At 50.5% G+C, this 18,574-nt stretch overlaps 1 protein-coding gene across 1 annotated transcript in view; it reads right to left on the reverse strand.

Moving 5' to 3' along the window:
• Window positions 1-17,585, reverse strand: part of LOC106606169 (exostosin-1a) — a 124,751-nt gene extending 107,166 nt beyond the window's left edge. The window contains 1 exon segment of the mRNA XM_045719383.1: window positions 15,807-17,585. Within this exon segment, the coding sequence (XP_045575339.1) occupies window positions 15,807-16,756 (950 nt within the window). The 5' untranslated portion in view covers window positions 16,757-17,585.
• Window positions 17,586-18,574: the final 989 nt, after the last annotated feature.

The raw sequence follows: 18,574 nt of genomic DNA on the forward strand, positions 1-18,574 counted from the left end.
CCATCTGAACAACACTTACCAAGAGGAAGCTACAGCTCACCTCTGGAAGAGCCGTAGACCAACCAGAGGCCTCTGGAAGAGCCGTAGACCAACCAGAGACCTCCGGAAGAGCCGTAGACCAACCAGAGACCTCCGGAAGAGCCGTAGACCAACCAGAGACCTCCGGAAGAGCCGTAGACCAACCAGAGACCTCCGGAAGAGCCGTAGACCAACCAGAGACCTCCGGAAGAGCCGTAGACCAACCAGAGACCTCCGGAAGAGCCGTAGACCAACCAGAGACCTCCGGAAGAGCCGTAGACCAACCAGAGACCTCCGGAAGAGCCGTGGACCAACCAGAGACCTCCGGAAGAGCCGTGGACCAACCAGAGACCTCCGGAAGAGCCGTGGACCAACCAGAAACCTCTGGAAGAGCCGTGGACCAACCAGAGACCTCCGGAAGAGCCGTGGACCAACCAGAAACCTCTGGAAGAGCCGTGGACCAACCAGAGGCCTCTGGAAGAGCCGTAGACCAACCAGAGACCTCTGGAAGAGCCGTGGACCAACCAGAGACCTCCGGAAGAGCCGTGGACCAACCAGAGACCTCCGGAAGAGCCGTGGACTAACCAGAGACCTCCGGAAGAGCCGTGGACCAACCAGAGACCTCTGGAAGAGCCGTGGACCAACCAGAGACCTCCGGAAGAGCCGTGGACCAACCAGAGACCTCCGGAAGAGCCGTGGACCAACCAGAGACCTCCGGAAGAGCCGTGGACCAACCAGAAACCTCCGGAAGAGCCCTAGACCAACCAGAGACAAAGATTTTGCATTAAAGGGGCCTGCATACTTTGCATTAAAGGGGCCTGCATACTTTGCATTAAAGGGGCCTGCATACTTTGCATTAAAGGGGCCTGCATACTTTGCATTAAAGGGGCCTGCATACTTTGCATTAAAGGGGCCTGCATACTTTGCATTAAAGGGGCCTGCATACTTTGCATTAAAGGGGCCTGCATACTTTGCATTAAAGGGGCCAGCATACTTTGCATTAAAGGGGCCTGCATACTTTGCTAAGACATGTTGCCTCAGAACAGAGCCGTATAGGATATTTACAGCTCTGGGTTGCCTTTATCAGACGCAGAAAGATACAGAGGTTCCAGCTGATCTGTGGCACTCACAGCAAACGTTGCAATACTTAACTAAACACAGGGATGAACAGCTAGGAGTAGGTTTTAGGACCCATCGTCAGAGGAGATGGGAAGAGGGGCAGACGACAAACTGATGCCACAATATTTAAACTGAACTGGCTGACAGCTCTTAAAACTCACCCACTGAAATTCAAATAGATATATTATATATTATTACTTAACCTATGTCCCAAACCTTTCATCACCTCTCACTCAAATGAGAGCGCTTCTTTGGATCTTCTGCATCAGAAAAATGTCAGAAAGAGGATCATTTATCTGACCTAAATCTTCCACCATTTCCTAGCGTCACCCCCCCGGCCTCAGTCAGCCCACCGGCAGGCTGTTTTGAAACATAGATGTGAAACTCAAAATGTGGTGGATATATGCAATGCTCATCACCTCCCCAGAGAAATGTCAGGGCTGTCTCTCTCTGTCTGTCTCTGTCTGTCTGTCTGTCTGTCTGTCTGTCTGTCTGTCTGTCTGTCTGTCTGTCTGTCTGTCTGTCTGTCTGTCTGTCTGTCTGTCTGTCTGTCTGTCTGTCTGTCTGTGGCCTAACATCAGTCTCTGTATGAGGAGAGATACTGTGTTCAGAGGGATGAAAGGAGAACGCTCAGATCAAACATACTTTTATAATTGTAGACAACAAACGTCCCCAGAGAACTCATTTTCTGCTCATGTTCATCCTAATGTGATTGATACAGGTGCTCTGTTCTGTTCCAGGTACAGTCTCTACAGTCCTGTCCTCTCTATTGTAGGATTGATACAGGTGATCTGTTCTGTTCCAGGTGCAGTCTCTACAGTCCTGTCCTCTCTATTGTAGGATTGATACAGGTGCTCTGTTTGGTCCAGGTACAGTCTCTACAGTCCTGTCCTCTCTATTGTAGGATTGATACAGGTGTTCTGTTCTGTTCCAGGTGCAGTCTCTACAGTCCTGTCCTCTCTATTGTAGGATTGATACAGGTGATCTGTTCTGTTCCAGGTGCAGTCTCTACAGTCCTGTCCTCTCTATTGTAGGATTGATACAGGTGATCTGTTCTGTTCCAGGTACAGTCTCTACAGTCCTATTCCCCCCATTAGATGCTTTTTATCCTGGGCAGTTTTGCATCCCAAATGACACCTATCCCCTGCATAGTGTCTACACTGCTCATCACTTCCCCAGAGGAATGTAGTGCCTCTCTATAGCCCTCTAGACAGCTACACTAGTCTGTCAGTCCACCGTTCTCATTACCACATACAGCCTCCTGGGAATGAAGACTCTCTACTTCAGGATATTGTTTCTGTATTAAATAGACAGTCAATTCTGATTCTCTCTCAGTATGGCTCAATAGGCTACAACACAGCTTCCACCTGCCCTCTCTCTCTCCATCTGACCCAGTCTCTAGCTAGTAAACCACAGACTGCCCTCTCTCTCTCCATCTGACCCAGTCTCTAGCTAGTAAACCACAGACTGCCCTCTCTCTCTCCATCTGACCCAGTCTCTAGCTAGTAAACCACAGACTGCCCTCTCTCTCTCCATCTGACCCAGTCTCTAGCTAGTGAACCAGACTGCCCTCTCTCTCTCCATCTGACCCAGTCTCTAGCTAGTAAACCACAGACTGCCCTCTCTCTCTCCATCTGACCCAGTCTCTAGCTAGTAAACCACAGACTGCCCTCTCTCTCTCCATCTGACCCAGTCTCTAGCTAGTAAACCACAGACTGCCCTCTCTCTCTCCATCTGACCCAGTCTCTAGCTAGTGAACCACAGACTGCCCTCTCTCTCTCCATCTGACCCAGTCTCTAGCTAGTAAACCACAGACTGCCCTCTCTCTCTCCATCTGACCCAGTCTCTAGCTAGTGAACCAGACTGCCCTCTCTCTCTCCATCTGACCCAGTCTCTAGCTAGTGAACCACAGACTGCCCTCTCTCTCTCCATCTGACCCAGTCTCTAGCTAGTAAACCACAGACTGCCCTCTCTCTCTCCATCTGACCCAGTCTCTAGCTAGTAAACCAGACTGCCCTCTCTCTCTCCATCTGACCCAGTCTCTAGCTAGTAAACCACAGACTGCCCTCTCTCTCTCCATCTGACCCAGTCTCTAGCTAGTAAACCACAGACTGCCCTCTCTCTCTCTCCATCTGACCCAGTCTCTAGCTAGTAAACCAGACTGCCCTCTCTCTCTCCATCTGACCCAGTCTCTAGCTAGTAAACCACAGACTGCCCTCTCTCTCTCCATCTGACCCAGTCTCTAGCTAGTAAACCAGACTGCCCTCTCTCTCTCCATCTGACCCAGTCTCTAGCTAGTAAACCACAGACTGCCCTCTCTCTCTCCATCTGACCCAGTCTCTAGCTAGTAAACCACAGACTGCCCTCTCTCTCTCCATCTGACCCAGTCTCTAGCTAGTGAACCACAGCTGTGTCCCGAACGGCATCCTAGTCCCCTTTCTAGTGCACTACTTTTGACTAGGGTCAATAGTCCCCTATATAGGGAATAGGGTGTCGTTTCAGGACGCTCACCGGGCCTGCCTCATTAGGTCCCTGAATCTGTGTTTCTCTGCAATAATGTCTGATCAGAATGTTGTAACGCACAGTAACATGAAGCCTGTGCCTATGTGTCGTGTTGACATTCAGTATGCATTTGATTGATGCTGTACGGGCCACACGCCACATGGGAATAATAAACAGGTTTATGTTTTCATGAAGGTTATTTCCTGCCAGTCAATCCAAGGTTGCAGGCTACTGGTATATTTAGTCATAGAAGTCTTTTCTGACTGACCATTTCTCTGTTATGGAGGCCTCTTCAATGCAGTGTGAACATGGACCTGAATCTGTTGTTATTTTTGGACTGAACATAGGCCTCAGATCTGGGCCTAGCCATACTGAACATAGGCCTCAGATCTGGGCCTAGCCATACTGAACATAGGCCTCAGATCTGGGCCTAGCTATACTGAACATAGCCTCAGCCTCAGATCTGGGCCTAGCCATACTGAACATAGGCCTCAGATCTGGGCCTAGCCATACTGAACATAGGCCTCAGATCTGGGCCTAGCCATACTGAACATAGGCCTCAGATCTGGGCCTAACCATACTGAACATAGCCTCAGATCTGGGCCTAGCCATACTGAACATAGCCTCAGATCTGGGCCTAGCCATACTGAACATAGCCTCAGCCTCAGATCTGGGCCTAGCCATACTGAACATAGGCCTCAGATCTGGGCCTAGCCATACTGAACATAGCCTCAGATCTGGGCCTAGCTATACTGAACATAGGCCTCAGATCTGGGCTTAGCCATACTGAACATAGGCCTCAGATCTGGGCCTAGCCATACTGAACATAGGCCTCAGATCTGGGCTTAGCCATACTGAACATAGGCCTCAGATCTGGGCCTAACCATACTGAACATAGCCTCAGATCTGGGCCTAGCTATACTGAACATAGCCTCAGATCTAGGCCTAGCCATACTGAACATAGGCCTCAGATCTGGGCCTAGCCATACTGAACATAGGCCTCAGATCTGGGCCTAGCCATACTGAACATAGGCCTCAGATCTGGGCCTAGCCATACTGAACATAGGCCTCAGATCTGGGCTTAGCCATACTGAACATAGCCTCAGCCTCAGCTCTGGGCCTAGCTATACTGAACATAGCCTCAGATCTGGGCCTAGCCATACTGAACATAGGCCTCAGATCTGGGCCTAGCCATACTGAACATAGGCCTCAGATCTGGGCCTAGCCATACTGAACATAGGCCTCAGATCTGGGCCTAGCCATACTGAACATAGGCCTCAGATCTGGGCCTAGCCATACTGAACATAGCCTCAGCCTCAGATCTGGGCCTAGCTATACTGAACATATGTAAGCCTACAACAGCTGAGGACTAAATAGTAGTCCTCCTGGCGTAGAGGAAGTATCCGTGGAAACAGAAACCCCTGTCATCCACTGAAGCACTTCCCAGGTCTGCTGTCTGTGTCCATACAGAGCTAACGGCTTGGACTTCAGTTAGGACACGCTAACCTGAGCCAGCTTTAAGGATTCCCATTGGAAAAACATCTCACAGAGGATTGGGAGAACTTTAAAGTGATTAGACAGGTAATATGACCAGGCATGTATAAACCAAAGCCCAGTTGCATCACAAAGGATTACAACTTCTCAGAACCAAAATTACATATTGTACCGATTTGTATGGATACAGAAACGGTACAGCTATAAATAAAATGTAGAAAGCATCAGATAAACACTCCAGAGTGGAAAACAAAGAGAAATGTAATAAAAATTATTCAACGTGAACGCTAGCAGCTATTTCACATGGAGTCATGCAGCATCTGTACCAGCTCTGCATTTATCCCAATGGAGATCCTCTGGGTAAGAGGACTTCACTTCAGCAGGGTAGTATAGAGCCCCACAGTGGAGGTGGAGTCATAATACCCAGAAAACCTAGCGGGTCAAAACAGGGAAATGGTTCCAATCGTTTTTCCACCATACATTTTTCCCCATAGGGAGTTTTAGAAACATTTAAAATAAGGGCTGTGTTTGGTGTAGGTTTACCCCGGCGTGACGTTTTGATAACCGTGTAAATCTCTCTAGGACATTAGTCATAAGTGATGTTCCTTTGTTAGGGTTTGACTCCTCTTCATCATCTTAGTTTCCCCTGGTAACAGGTCGATGCATCTTAGCTGCCCTGGTAACAGATGACAGGTCGATGCATCTTAGCTGCCCTGGTAACAGATGACAGGTCGATAGCTGCCCTGGTAACAGTTGACAGGTCGATGCATCTTAGCCGCCCTGGTAACAGATGACAGGTCGATGCATCTTAGCCGCCCTGGTAACAGATGACAGGTCGATGCATCTTAGCCGCCCTGGTAACAGATGACAGGTAGCTGCATCTTAGCCGCCCTGGTAACAGATGACAGGTCGATGCATCTTAGCCGCCCTGGTAACAGTTGACAGGTAGCTGCATCTTAGCCGCCCTGGTAACAGATGACAGGTCGATGCATCTTAGCTGCCCTGGTAACAGTTGACAGGTAGCTGCATCTTAGCCGCCCTGGTAACAGATGACAGGTCGATGCATCTTAGCCGCCCTGGTAACAGTTGACAGGTCGATGCATCTTAGCCGCCCTGGTAACAGATGACAGGTCGATGCATCTTAGCCGCCCTGGTAACAGATGACAGGTCGATGCATCTTAGCTGCCCTGGTAACAGTTGACAGGTAGCTGCATCTTAGCCGCCCTGGTAACAGATGACAGGTCGATGCATCTTAGCCGCCCTGGTAACAGATGACAGGTCGATGCATCTTAGCCACCCTGGTAACAGTTGACAGGTCGATGCATCTTAGCCGCCCTGGTAACAGTTGACAGGTCGATGCATCTTAGCCGCCCTGGTAACAGTTGACAGGTCGATGCATCTTAGCCGCCCTGGTAACAGTTGACAGGTCGATGCATCTTAGCCGCCCTGGTAACAGATGACAGGTCGATGCATCTTAGCTGCCCTGGTAACAGTTGACAGGTCGATGCATCTTTCCATAATATGGACTTGATCTTTTACCAAATAGGGCTATCTTCTGTATACCACCCCTACCTTGTCACAACACAACTGATTGGCTCAAACGCATAAAGGAGGAAAGAAATTCCAGAAATTAACTTTTAACAAGGCACACCTGTTAATTGAAATACATTCCAGGTGACTACCTCATGAAGCTGGTTGAGAGAATACCAAGAGTGTGCAAAGCTGTCATCAAGGCAAAGAGTGGCTACTTTGAAGAATCTCAAATATTCATTTTGATTTGTTCAACACTTTTTTGGTTACGACATGATTCCATGTGTTTTTTCATAGTTTTGATGTCTTTACTATTATTCTACAATGTAGAAAATAGTAAAATATTAAGAAAAATCCTTGAAATGAGTAGGTGTGTCCAAACTTTTCACTGGTACTGTACGTGGGCCAGTGTCTACAGGGTAGATGTTCTTGTTGTCGGCTCATCTGTGTGGACAGAAGGCATAGTAGGTCCTCAGCTGATCCATAAAGGGCAGACAACGTTCCTTCCTGTGAAGGCAGGGTCGATAGTGGGGTCACACAGAAACACCCCCACTAGAGCCCTGCGTATATTTTGAGCCTGAATCCTACGTTCTCGCCCTACACTACCCAGGCCCGCGACGTTCTCCCCCCTACACCACCCAGGCCCGCGACGTTCTCCCCCTACACCACCCAGGCCCGCTACGTTCTCGCCCTACACCATCCAGGCCCGCGACGTTCTCGCCCTGCACTACCCAGGCCCGCGACGTTCTCGCCCTACACCACCCAGGCCCGCGACGTTCTCGCCCTACACCACCCAGGCCCGCGACGTTCTCGCCCTGCACCACCCAGGCCCGCGACGTTCTCGCCCTACACCACCCAGGCCCGCGACGTTCTCGCCCTACACCACCCAGGCCCGCGACGTTCTCGCCCTACACCACCCAGGCCCGCGACGTTCTCGCCCTACACCACCCAGGCCCGCGACGTTCTCGCCCTACACCACCCAGGCCCGCGACGTTCTCGCCCTACACCACCCAGGCCAGCGACGTTCTCGCCCTACACCACCCAGGCCCGCGACGTTCTCGCCCTACACCACCCAGGCCCGCGACGTTCTCCCCCTACACTACCCAGGCCCGCGACGTTCTCGCCCTACACCACCCAGGCCCGCGACGTTCTCCCCTACACCACCCAGGCCCGTGACGTCTCGCCCGCGACGTTCTCGCCCTACACTACCCAGGCCCGCGACGTTCTCCCCCTACACTACCCAGGCCCGCGACGTTCTCGCCCTCCACCACCCAGGCCCGCGACGTTCTCGCCCTGCACCACCCAGGCCCGCGACGTTCTCGCCCTGCACCACCCAGGCCCGCGACGTTCTCGCCCTGCACCACCCAGGCCCGCGACGTTCTCGCCCTGCACCACCCAGGCCCGCGACGTTCTCGCCCTGCACCACCCAGGCCCGCGACGTTCTCCCCCTACACTACCCAGGCCCGCGACGTTCTCGCCCTACACTACCCAGGCCCGCAACGTTCTCGCCCTACACCACCCAGGCCCGCGACGTTCTCGCCCTACACCACCCAGGCCCGCGACGTTCTCGCCCTGCACTACCCAGGCCCGCGACGTTCTCGCCCTACACTACCCAGGCCCGATTGTTTCTGCCAAATTTAAAACACCCGGCCCTGTCCGAAATAAGTTCCTTCCGTCAGTAAATCCATGAGCTGCTTCTCTCAGTCTGTCACTCGCTCCCTGCGCAGCTCGCTCTGCATGCACTCCGCTCGTGGCGCTCTGAGTATCCATAGCAACGGCTCTGCTCAATGAAGAGGCATGAGAGCAGTTAGCCGTTAGTTACTTGGTCACTCTAAAAACTCTGACAAAACTCAAGGAACATTATTATTTTCTGAGAAATAAAATCTGTCGTGTTTTATATTTGACGATGTTGAAGCACTTCTGACAACATGTTATGATCTCAGACAGATATGACTGTACAGTAAATGTCTCAGCTTAAACAATGTTAGTGATCCCCGAGACAGGCCCGTATCCTAGTTACTGATGAAACAGGCCCGTACCCTAGTTACTGATGAAACGGGCCCGTACCCTAGTTACTGATGAAACGGGCCCGTACCCTAGTTACTGATGAAACGGGCCCGTACCCTAGTTACTGATGAAACGGGCCCGTATCCTAGTTACTGATGAAACGGGCCCGTACCCTAGTTACTGATGAAACGGGCCCGTACCCTAGTTACTGATGAAACGGGCCCGTATCCTAGTTACTGATGAAACGGGCCCGTATCCTAGTTACTGATGAAACAGGCCCGGCCCGTCTCTAACCCGATGTATAATGTCGGGCCCGTCGTGCTGGGGTAGGAGAGCTCTAAGCCACCCAGCACCACCACAGTCAGGAAGTTTAAACAGGACACGGGAGGCATTCCAGGGGCCACGCTCTGCATCCCAAATGGCTCCCTATTCCCTATATAGTGCACTACTTTTGGCCAGAGACCAATGAGCCCTGGTCAAAACTAGTGCACTAACTAGGGAACAGGGAGCCAATTGGGATGGAAGCTACAGAGTGGGGTCTGCTGCTGGGAAATGACTGAGTCAACAGTGGGAGGAAGGCTTTCCCTGCTGTCACCAGGGCAATGGACCCAGACTACCCCACTAATCCATCAATGAGCCACAGTCCAACACACAGGGCAGGGTTGTGTTCATCACAACGATACGAAAACAGACTCAAACAGCGGGAGGGACGAAGAGGACCATTGTCCAATAAGAAGAGCTTGTTTTGTTTTAAAGTGGAGAGGTTTGAAACCGCTGTGTCCTGATGAACGTGTGCCAGCTGAGCCACAGTCAGAGTAACAACAGAACTACAGGGTCTGGAGGACAGGGAGCCCACTGACTAAACAGAGACCAGGGCAGTTTATTCAGACCGTTTTAATGCCAGGGAAGGGACCTGGGCTTCCTGAACATGGACATTCAGAAGGGTTTGACCTCAGAGCAGCAGGAACAATATGCAGTAGCTCTGTGACCGACTGACTGACTCATAGATACTGGACTGTCTGTGACTGACTGACTGACTGTGACACTGTGACTGACTGACTGTCTGTGACTGACTGACTGACTGACTGTCTGTGACTGACTGACTGACTGACTGTCTGTGACTGACTGACTGTGACTGACTGACTGACTGTGACTGACTGACTGACTGTCTGTGACTGACTGACTGTGACTGACTGACTGTGACTGACTGTCTGTGACTGACTGACTGTCTGCCTGTGACTGACTGACTGTCTGCCTGTGACTGACTGACTGTCTGCCTGTCTGTGACTGACTGACTGAGTGACTGTCTGTGACTGACTGACTGACTGTCTGTGACTGACTGACTGACTGACTGTGACTGACTGTCTGTGACTGACTGACTGTCTGTGACTGACTGACTGACTGTGACTGACTGTCTGACTGTGACTGACTGTCTGTGACTGACTGACTGACTGTGACTGACTGTCTGTGACTGACTGACTGACTGTGTGTCTGTGACTGACTGACTGTCTGTGACTGACTGACTGAGTGACTGTCTGTGACTGACTGACTGACTGTCTGTGACTGACTGACTGACTGACTGTGACTGACTGACTGACTGACTGTCTGTGACTGACTGACTGTCTGTGACTGACTGACTGACTGTGACTGACTGTCTGACTGTGACTGACTGACTGACTGACTGTGACTGACTGTCTGTGACTGACTGACTGTCTGACTGACTGACTGTCTGTGATTGACTGACTGACTGTGTGTCTGTGACTGACTGACTGTCTGTGACTGACTGACTGACTGTCTGTGACTGACTGACTGTGACTGACTGTCTGTGACTGACTGTCTGTGACTGACTGTGACTGACTGTCTGTGACTGACTGTGACTGACTGTCTGTGACTGTCTGACTGACTGTGACTGACTGTGACTGACTGACTGTGACTGACTGACTGACTGTCTGTGACTGACTGTGACTGACTGACTGACTGTGACTGACTGACTGTCTGTGACTGACTGACTGTCTGTGACTGACTGACTGTCTGTGACTGACTGACTGACTGACTGACTGACTGACTGTCTGTGACTGACTGACTGTCTGTGACTGACTGACTGTCTGTGACTGACTGACTGACTGTCTGACTGACTGACTGTCTGACTGACTGACTGTCTGTGACTGACTGTCTGTGACTGACTGTCTGTGACTGACTGACTGTGACTGATCGTAGACTGTGACTGATCGTAGACTGTGACTGACCGTAGACTGTGACTGACCGTAGACTGTGACTGATCGTAGACTGTGACTGATCTGTGACTGATCGTAGACTGTGACTGATCGTAGACTGTGACTGATCGTAGACTGTGACTGATCGTAGACTGACTGATCTGTGACTGACTGATCTGTGACTGAGCGTAGACTGTGACTGATCGTAGACTGTGACTGACCGGAGACTGTGACTGACCGGAGACTGTGACTGATCTGTGACTGATCGTAGACTGTGACTGACCGTAGACTGTGACTGACCGTAGACTGTGACTGATCTGTGACTGAGCGTAGACTGTGACTGATCGTAGACTGTGACTGATCGTAGACTGTGACTGATCGTAGACTGTGACTGATCGTAGACTGACTGATCTGTGACTGACTGATCTGTGACTGAGCGTAGACTGTGACTGATCATAGACTGTGACTGACCGGAGACTGTGACTGACCGGAGACTGTGACTGATCTGTGACTGATCGTAGACTGTGACTGACCGTAGACTGTGACTGACCGTAGACTGTGACTGATCTGTGACTGAGCGTAGACTGTGACTGATCGTAGACTGTGACTGATCGTAGACTGTGACTGATCGTAGACTGTGACTGATCGTAGACTGTGACTGACATTAGCAGCACCATCAGACCAGCAGTGGAAATTCTAGATGTTGACTGGAGATTAGACCATCTGGCTCAATAAAAACGGAGGACAAAGTTGGATGCAAAGATTCAACATATTTGCTTCCTGGTTTCAGAGTGGTCCTTCAACTGGCTTTCAACACCACATTGTTCTTGTCAATACGACCTGAAACACGCAGGGAGAGAGTCTCTGACCGGTATAAACCAGGCAGGGAGAGAGTCTCTGACCGGTATAAACCAGGCAGGGAGAGAGTCTCTGACCGGTATAAACCAGGCAGGGAGAGAGTCTCTGACCGGTATAAACCAGGCAGGGAGAGAGTCTCTGACCGGTATAAACCAGGCAGGGAGAGAGTCTCTGACCGGTATAAACCAGGCAGGGAGAGAGTCTCTGACCGGTATAAACCAGGCAGGGAGAGAATCTCTCACCGGTATAAACCAGGCAGGGAGAGAGTCTCTGACCGGTATAAACCAGGCAGGGAGAGAGTCTCTGACCGGTATAAACCAGGCAGGGAGAGAGTCTCTGACCGGTATAAACCAGGCAGGGAGAGAGTCTCTGACCGGTATAAACCAGGCAGGGAGAGAGTCTCTGACCGGTATAAACCAGGCAGGGAGAGAGTCTCTGACCGGTATAAACCAGGCAGGGAGAGAGTCTCTGACCGGTATAAACCAGGCAGGGAGAGAGTCTCTGACCGGTATAAACCAGGCAGGGAGAGAGTCTCTGACCGGTATAAACCAGGCAGGGAGAGAGTCTCTGACCGGTATAAACCAGGCAGGGAGAGAGTCTCTGACCGGTATAAACCAGGCAGGGAGAGAGTCTCTGACCGGTATAAACCAGGCAGGGAGAGAGTCTCTGACCGGTATAAACCAGGCAGGGAGAGAGTCTCTGACCGGTATAAACCAGGCAGGGAGAGAGTCTCTGACCGGTATAAACCAGGCAGGGAGAGAGTCACGCAGTACCACCGTTATAAACACGCTGGGCAGTACCACCGTTATAAACACGCTGGGCAGTACCACCGTTATAAACACGCTGGGCAGTACCACCGTTATAAACACGCTGGACCACCGTTATAAACACGCCGGGCAGTACCACCGTTATAAACACGCCGGACAGTACCACCGTTATAAACACGCTGGGCAGTACCACCGTTATAAACACGCTGGGCAGTACCACCGTTATAAACACGCTGGGCAGTACCACCGTTATAAACACGCAGTACCACCGTTATAAACACGCCGGGCAGTACCACCGTTATACACACGCCGGGCAGTACCACCGTTATACACACGCCGGGCAGTACCACCGTTATACACACGCCGGGCAGTACCACCGTTATAAACACGCAGTACCACCGTTATAAACATGCAGTACCACCGTTATAAACACGCCGGACAGCACCACCGTTATAAACACGCCGGACAGCACCACCGTTATAAACACGCCGGACAGCACCACCGTTATAAACACGCCGGGCAGCACCACCGTTATAAACACGCCGGGCAGCACCACCGTTATAAACACGCCGGGCAGCACCACCGTTATAAACACGCCGGGCAGCACCACCGTTATAAACACGCCGGACAGCACCACCGTTATAAACACGCCGGACAGCACCACCGTTATAAACACGCCGGACAGTACCACCGTTATAAACACAACGGGCAGCACCACCGTTATAAACACGCCGGACAGCACCACCGTTATAAACACGCCGGACAGCACCACCGTTATAAACACGCCGGGCAGCACCACCGTTATAAACACGCCGGGCAGCACCACCGTTATAAACACGCCGGGCAGCACCACCGTTATAAACACGCTGGGCAGCACCACCGTTATAAACACGCTGGACCACCGTTATAAACACGCAGCACCACCGTTATAAACACGCTGGGCAGCACCACCGTTATAAACACGCTGGGCAGCACCACCGTTATAAACACGCTGGGCAGCACCACCGTTATAAACACGCTGGGCAGCACCACCGTTATAAACACGCTGGGCAGCACCACCGTTATAAACACGCTGGGCAGCACCACCGTTATAAACACGCTGGGCAGCACCACCGTTATAAACACGCTGGGCAGCACCACCGTTATAAACACGCTGGGCAGCACCACCGTTATAAACACGCTGGGCAGCACCACCGTTATAAACACGATGGGCAGCACCACCGTTATAAACACGATGGGCAGCACCACCGTTATAAACACGCTGGGCAGTACCACCGTTATAAACACGCTGTACCACCGTTATAAACACGCTGTACCACAGTTATAAACACGCTGGGCTGTACCACCGTTATAAACACGCTGGGCAGCACCACCGTTATAAACACGCTGGGCAGCACCACCGTTATAAACACGCTGGGCAGCACCACCGTTATAAACACGATGGGCAGCACCACCGTTATAAACACGATGGGCAGCACCACCGTTATAAACACGCTGGGCAGTACCACCGTTATAAACACGCTGTACCACCGTTATAAACACGCTGTACCACCGTTATAAACACGCTGGGCTGTACCACCGTTATAAACACGCTGGGCTGTACCACCGTTATAAACACGCTGGACAGCACCACCGTTATAAACACGCTGGGCAGTACCACCGTTATAAACACGCTGGACCACCGTTATAAACACGCTGGGCAGTACCACCGTTATAAACACGCAGTACCACCGTTATAAACACGCCGGGCGGTACCACCGTTATAAACACGCCGGGCGGTACCACCGTTATAAACACGCCGGGCGGTACCACCGTTATAAACACGCCGGGCGGTACCACCGTTATAAACACGCCGGGCGGTACCACCGTTATAAACACGCCGGGCGGTACCACCGTTATAAACACGCCGGGCGGCACCACCGTTATAAACACGCCGGGCGGCACCACCGTTATAAACACGCCGGGCAGCACCACCGTTATAAACACGCTGGGCAGCACCACCGTTATAAACACGCTGGGCAGCACCACCGTTATAAACACGCTGGGCAGCACCACCGTTATAAACACGCTGGGCAGCACCACCGTTATAAACACGCTGGGCAGCACCACCGTTATAAACACGCTGGGCAGCACCACCGTTATAAACACGCTGGGCAGCACCACCGTTATAAACACGCTGGGCAGCACCACCGTTATAAACACGCTGGGCAGCACCACCGTTATAAACACGATGGGCAGCACCACCGTTATAAACACGATGGGCAGCACCACCGTTATAAACACGCTGGGCAGTACCACCGTTATAAACACGCTGTACCACCGTTATAAACACGCTGTACCACCGTTATAAACACGCTGGGCTGTACCACCGTTATAAACACGCTGGGCTGTACCACCGTTATAAACACGCTGGACAGCACCACCGTTATAAACACGCTGGGCAGCACCACCGTTATAAACACGCTGGGCAGTACCACCGTTATAAACACGCTGGACCACCGTTATAAACACGCTGGGCAGTACCACCGTTATAAACACGCAGTACCACCGTTATAAACACGCCGGGCAGCACCACCGTTATAAACACGCCGGGCAGTACCACCGTTATAAACACGCTGGACAGTACCACCGTTATAAACACGCTGGACAGTACCACCGTTATAAACACGCTGGACAGTACCACCGTTATAAACACGCTGGACAGTACCACCGTTATAAACACGCCGGGCAGCACCATCGTTATAAACACGCCGGGCAGCACCACCGTTATAAACACGCCGGGCAGCACCACCGTTATAAACACGCCGGGCAGCACCACCGTTATAAACACGCCGGGCAGCACCACCGTTATAAACACGCTGGGCATTACCACCGTTATAAACACGCTGGGCAGTACCACCGTTATAAACACGCTGGGCAGTACCACCGTTATAAACACGCCAGGCAGTACCACCGTTATAAACACGCAGTACCACCGTTATAAACACGCTGGACAGTACCACCGTTATAAACACGCTGGACAGTACCACCGTTATAAACACGCTGGACAGTACCACCGTTATAAACACACTTCTATTCCATTCTATTAATGAGGGTTGTGTAAATATGGACTGAGTTAATAAATCCCCTTGGGTCCTATACAAACTCAGACAACACTGATCCATTGATGTGGCCCACGCCAGCCATACATCAAGGCTGGTGAGTGATGTCACACTGCCACCCTCACATGTACCTGAAAACCCAAAAAAAAAAACGACAGACCTCTTATACAGGACATGACAATAGTAATAGTACTTACTTGTCATATTCGGCGTTGTCGCGGTCACAGCGGGCATCCTTGTGCTTCTGCCAGTCTTTCCCGTGTTTACACGTGGTGAGCAGCACCACATCCTCAGAGTTATGGACATGATATAACGCATTCCTCGTGTCTGATCCGATTCCAGTGAGGTATCGTTTCCCCTTGAACACAAGCATGTATTTCCTGTACGGTGGGATAGAGTTATATTTTAAATAGCCCCTCTCTCCTCCGGTCCTGGGGTGCTCTTTACCAAAAAGAGGGATGGAGACATCGAAATTGGGTCTGAAGTTCTCTGTGCTGATGCTTGCCTTGGCTAACATGGCCTGCCCAAAGTCGAAGCCCAGATCTTCCGTGTAGTCGGGCCAAGTTCCCGAATAGAGGTTGAAAATGAGGTGATTCTTTCCGTTATTCCACAGATGCAAGTTCTGGACTTTAGTTCTGAGGTTGTGAACATACTGTGGAGACAGAATGTCCCTGTCTAGAGTGTCCAAACTCAGGACGAACAGACAAGCCTGTCCCGGGTCAGACGTATAGAACCTGGAAGCCTCAATGGAAGATAAAATATTCCGATAACTCTCCGACATCTTCTCTCCTTTCTGTTGCGGGTAAACGTAGACTTTAAATCCGTTGGTTTTGCACAAGGAAAAATCAAAGCAAGAGTCCATCCGGCAACGTTTCCCTTTATAAACTCCCGAAATAACATCCCTCTTCTGTCGTGGCGATCTGTTAACGTTGTACTCCTCGGTCTCCATTTGGTCCCAGGGGCTGAACGGCTGCAGGGACCCCGAGAAGTGGGGCCACTGAGGTCTCCCGTGGTATCCATGGAGGCTGCGGTCATCACGCCGGTTGTTGCTTCTGGATAACGGGGCTTGAACCCCTCCGAAGTACAACAACAGAATGAGACACGCACCGGCGGACAACAGAATTAAATACCGTTTTCTGGCCTGCATGTGTCCTCCGATCAGGGTCGAGATGTCTAGTAAATCCAACGAGCCCCGAGGAAGTTTCACTCCTCTCACCACTACTTCCAATTGAAGGGCTGCGCCATCTTCCTCCAGCCAGGAAGGGTTCAGCGCTCAACACGTCCACCACCTTCTGATTCCTTTCCCCAAGCCGACGACTGATCCAGCGCATGTGGGCGATTTACAATGATCATTTACTTCTCCCCTTGTCTATAGTTATGGCTAACAGTGGCTATCTTCCAGCACTGAAGACTAGACTACCTTCCTGGTAACTTAGGGATTGAAGATGCACCCAGACTTTACATTTCTTTGTGTTATTAGCGGATTCATCTTCAGTGTTTCATCTGCCTTGTGTGGAGAAGACGCAGGTATTTTTCACTTACATTTCTTGCTTCCAGCAGCACACAATCACAAGTTGTTAGCTAGCGACACAGAATGTAGCAAACTTGGATAGCTTGCCCAAAACACCCAGAGATTCAGGACTCACGTTATAACGTTGCCCGTTGGACTACTCCATGGTTCAAACGAGCGATATAACATCATGTTGGACGCTACCTGCCATCTAACCTTCAGGTCCATATGAATTTCTACACTTCAATAAATAGTTGAAAGCAAATTCGACTTAGCAGCATTCACACCACTCTGTCTCTCTCTCTGATTTAGTCTCCTAGTCCAAGGAAAGACAACTCAGTCTGTCGAAGCGTCGGGACGTGATTGTTATACATGAAAGAAACATATCCCAGTTGTAATAAATGTTTTGTCGAGTTGTTCTGAATCTCCCACAGAGGCATTCCAACCCTACGGCGTCTGATGACGACGTGACGTTCCTCCGTCATCCACCGGGCTTTTTCATTGGTCCGCGTCATATCCGAAACAGGCGGAGCTTCCGCATCCCCATTCATAACTAGAGACTCAGCCAAGAGTAACCTGACCAGGAGGTTAGAGATGCATGGCCTGGTTTCTCTATTGCATTGCTGTTATTTTCTATATATCTCATTTTAACAGCACATTTTGGTTTGACCTGTCCTAACAAACACACATTTTATAACTCATTTTCATTCATCCAGTTGATGATAGAATCAGGGGCGAAAATCTGATATCAACTTTGGAGGGGACAATTACATGAAATTTTCTCAAGAGCAATTCCTGAGGGGGACACCAAAAGTAGTGCTGTAACACATAGCCTACATTGTAATATGGTAAATGTATATTGAAGAACCAAAGAAATAAGGTGTTTGCCGTACTCCTAACTACCGGTACCCAAAACTACACAACTAATCACAACAGCAATACCATTGCCTTTAACAAATCTTAGTTCAGTCACCAGTTTAAGTTGAGAGTGAGGGTATCCATGGCATTTTCCAATTATGTTCCTATTTTACAAGTAAAAAAAATTGAGAAGCTTTCATAATGTTGCCAAACAAAGACTCAACAAACTTACCTGAGACTCCCTGTCTCTGCCAGTCTGTCCCTGCATATCTGTCCCCAACTCTGCTGTCTGTGTGCCATCTGTTGCCTGCTCTGCCTAATGACATCATTGTGAAACATTTCCATTAGAATTTCATTTCTTTCTTATGAACATTTTATCAACTAGTCTTTGAGATATTAGGCTACTAGGGTTCTTACTATGCGTTTTGGTGTACTGAAAAATACTCTGATGTCCGTCTTTTATTTTTCTGCCATTTTTCTACCTGGCTGACTGGCTACACACACACACACAGTGTGTAGGTTATTTACAGTAGGAGATGGGCTTCTATCATCTTATCTTTTATCATTCTATTTGGGCTTCGATCTAAAAGGTAGCTA

This window comes from Salmo salar, chromosome ssa05 (genome assembly GCF_905237065.1).
Source record: "Salmo salar chromosome ssa05, Ssal_v3.1, whole genome shotgun sequence".
Lineage (NCBI taxonomy): Eukaryota > Metazoa > Chordata > Actinopteri > Salmoniformes > Salmonidae > Salmo > Salmo salar.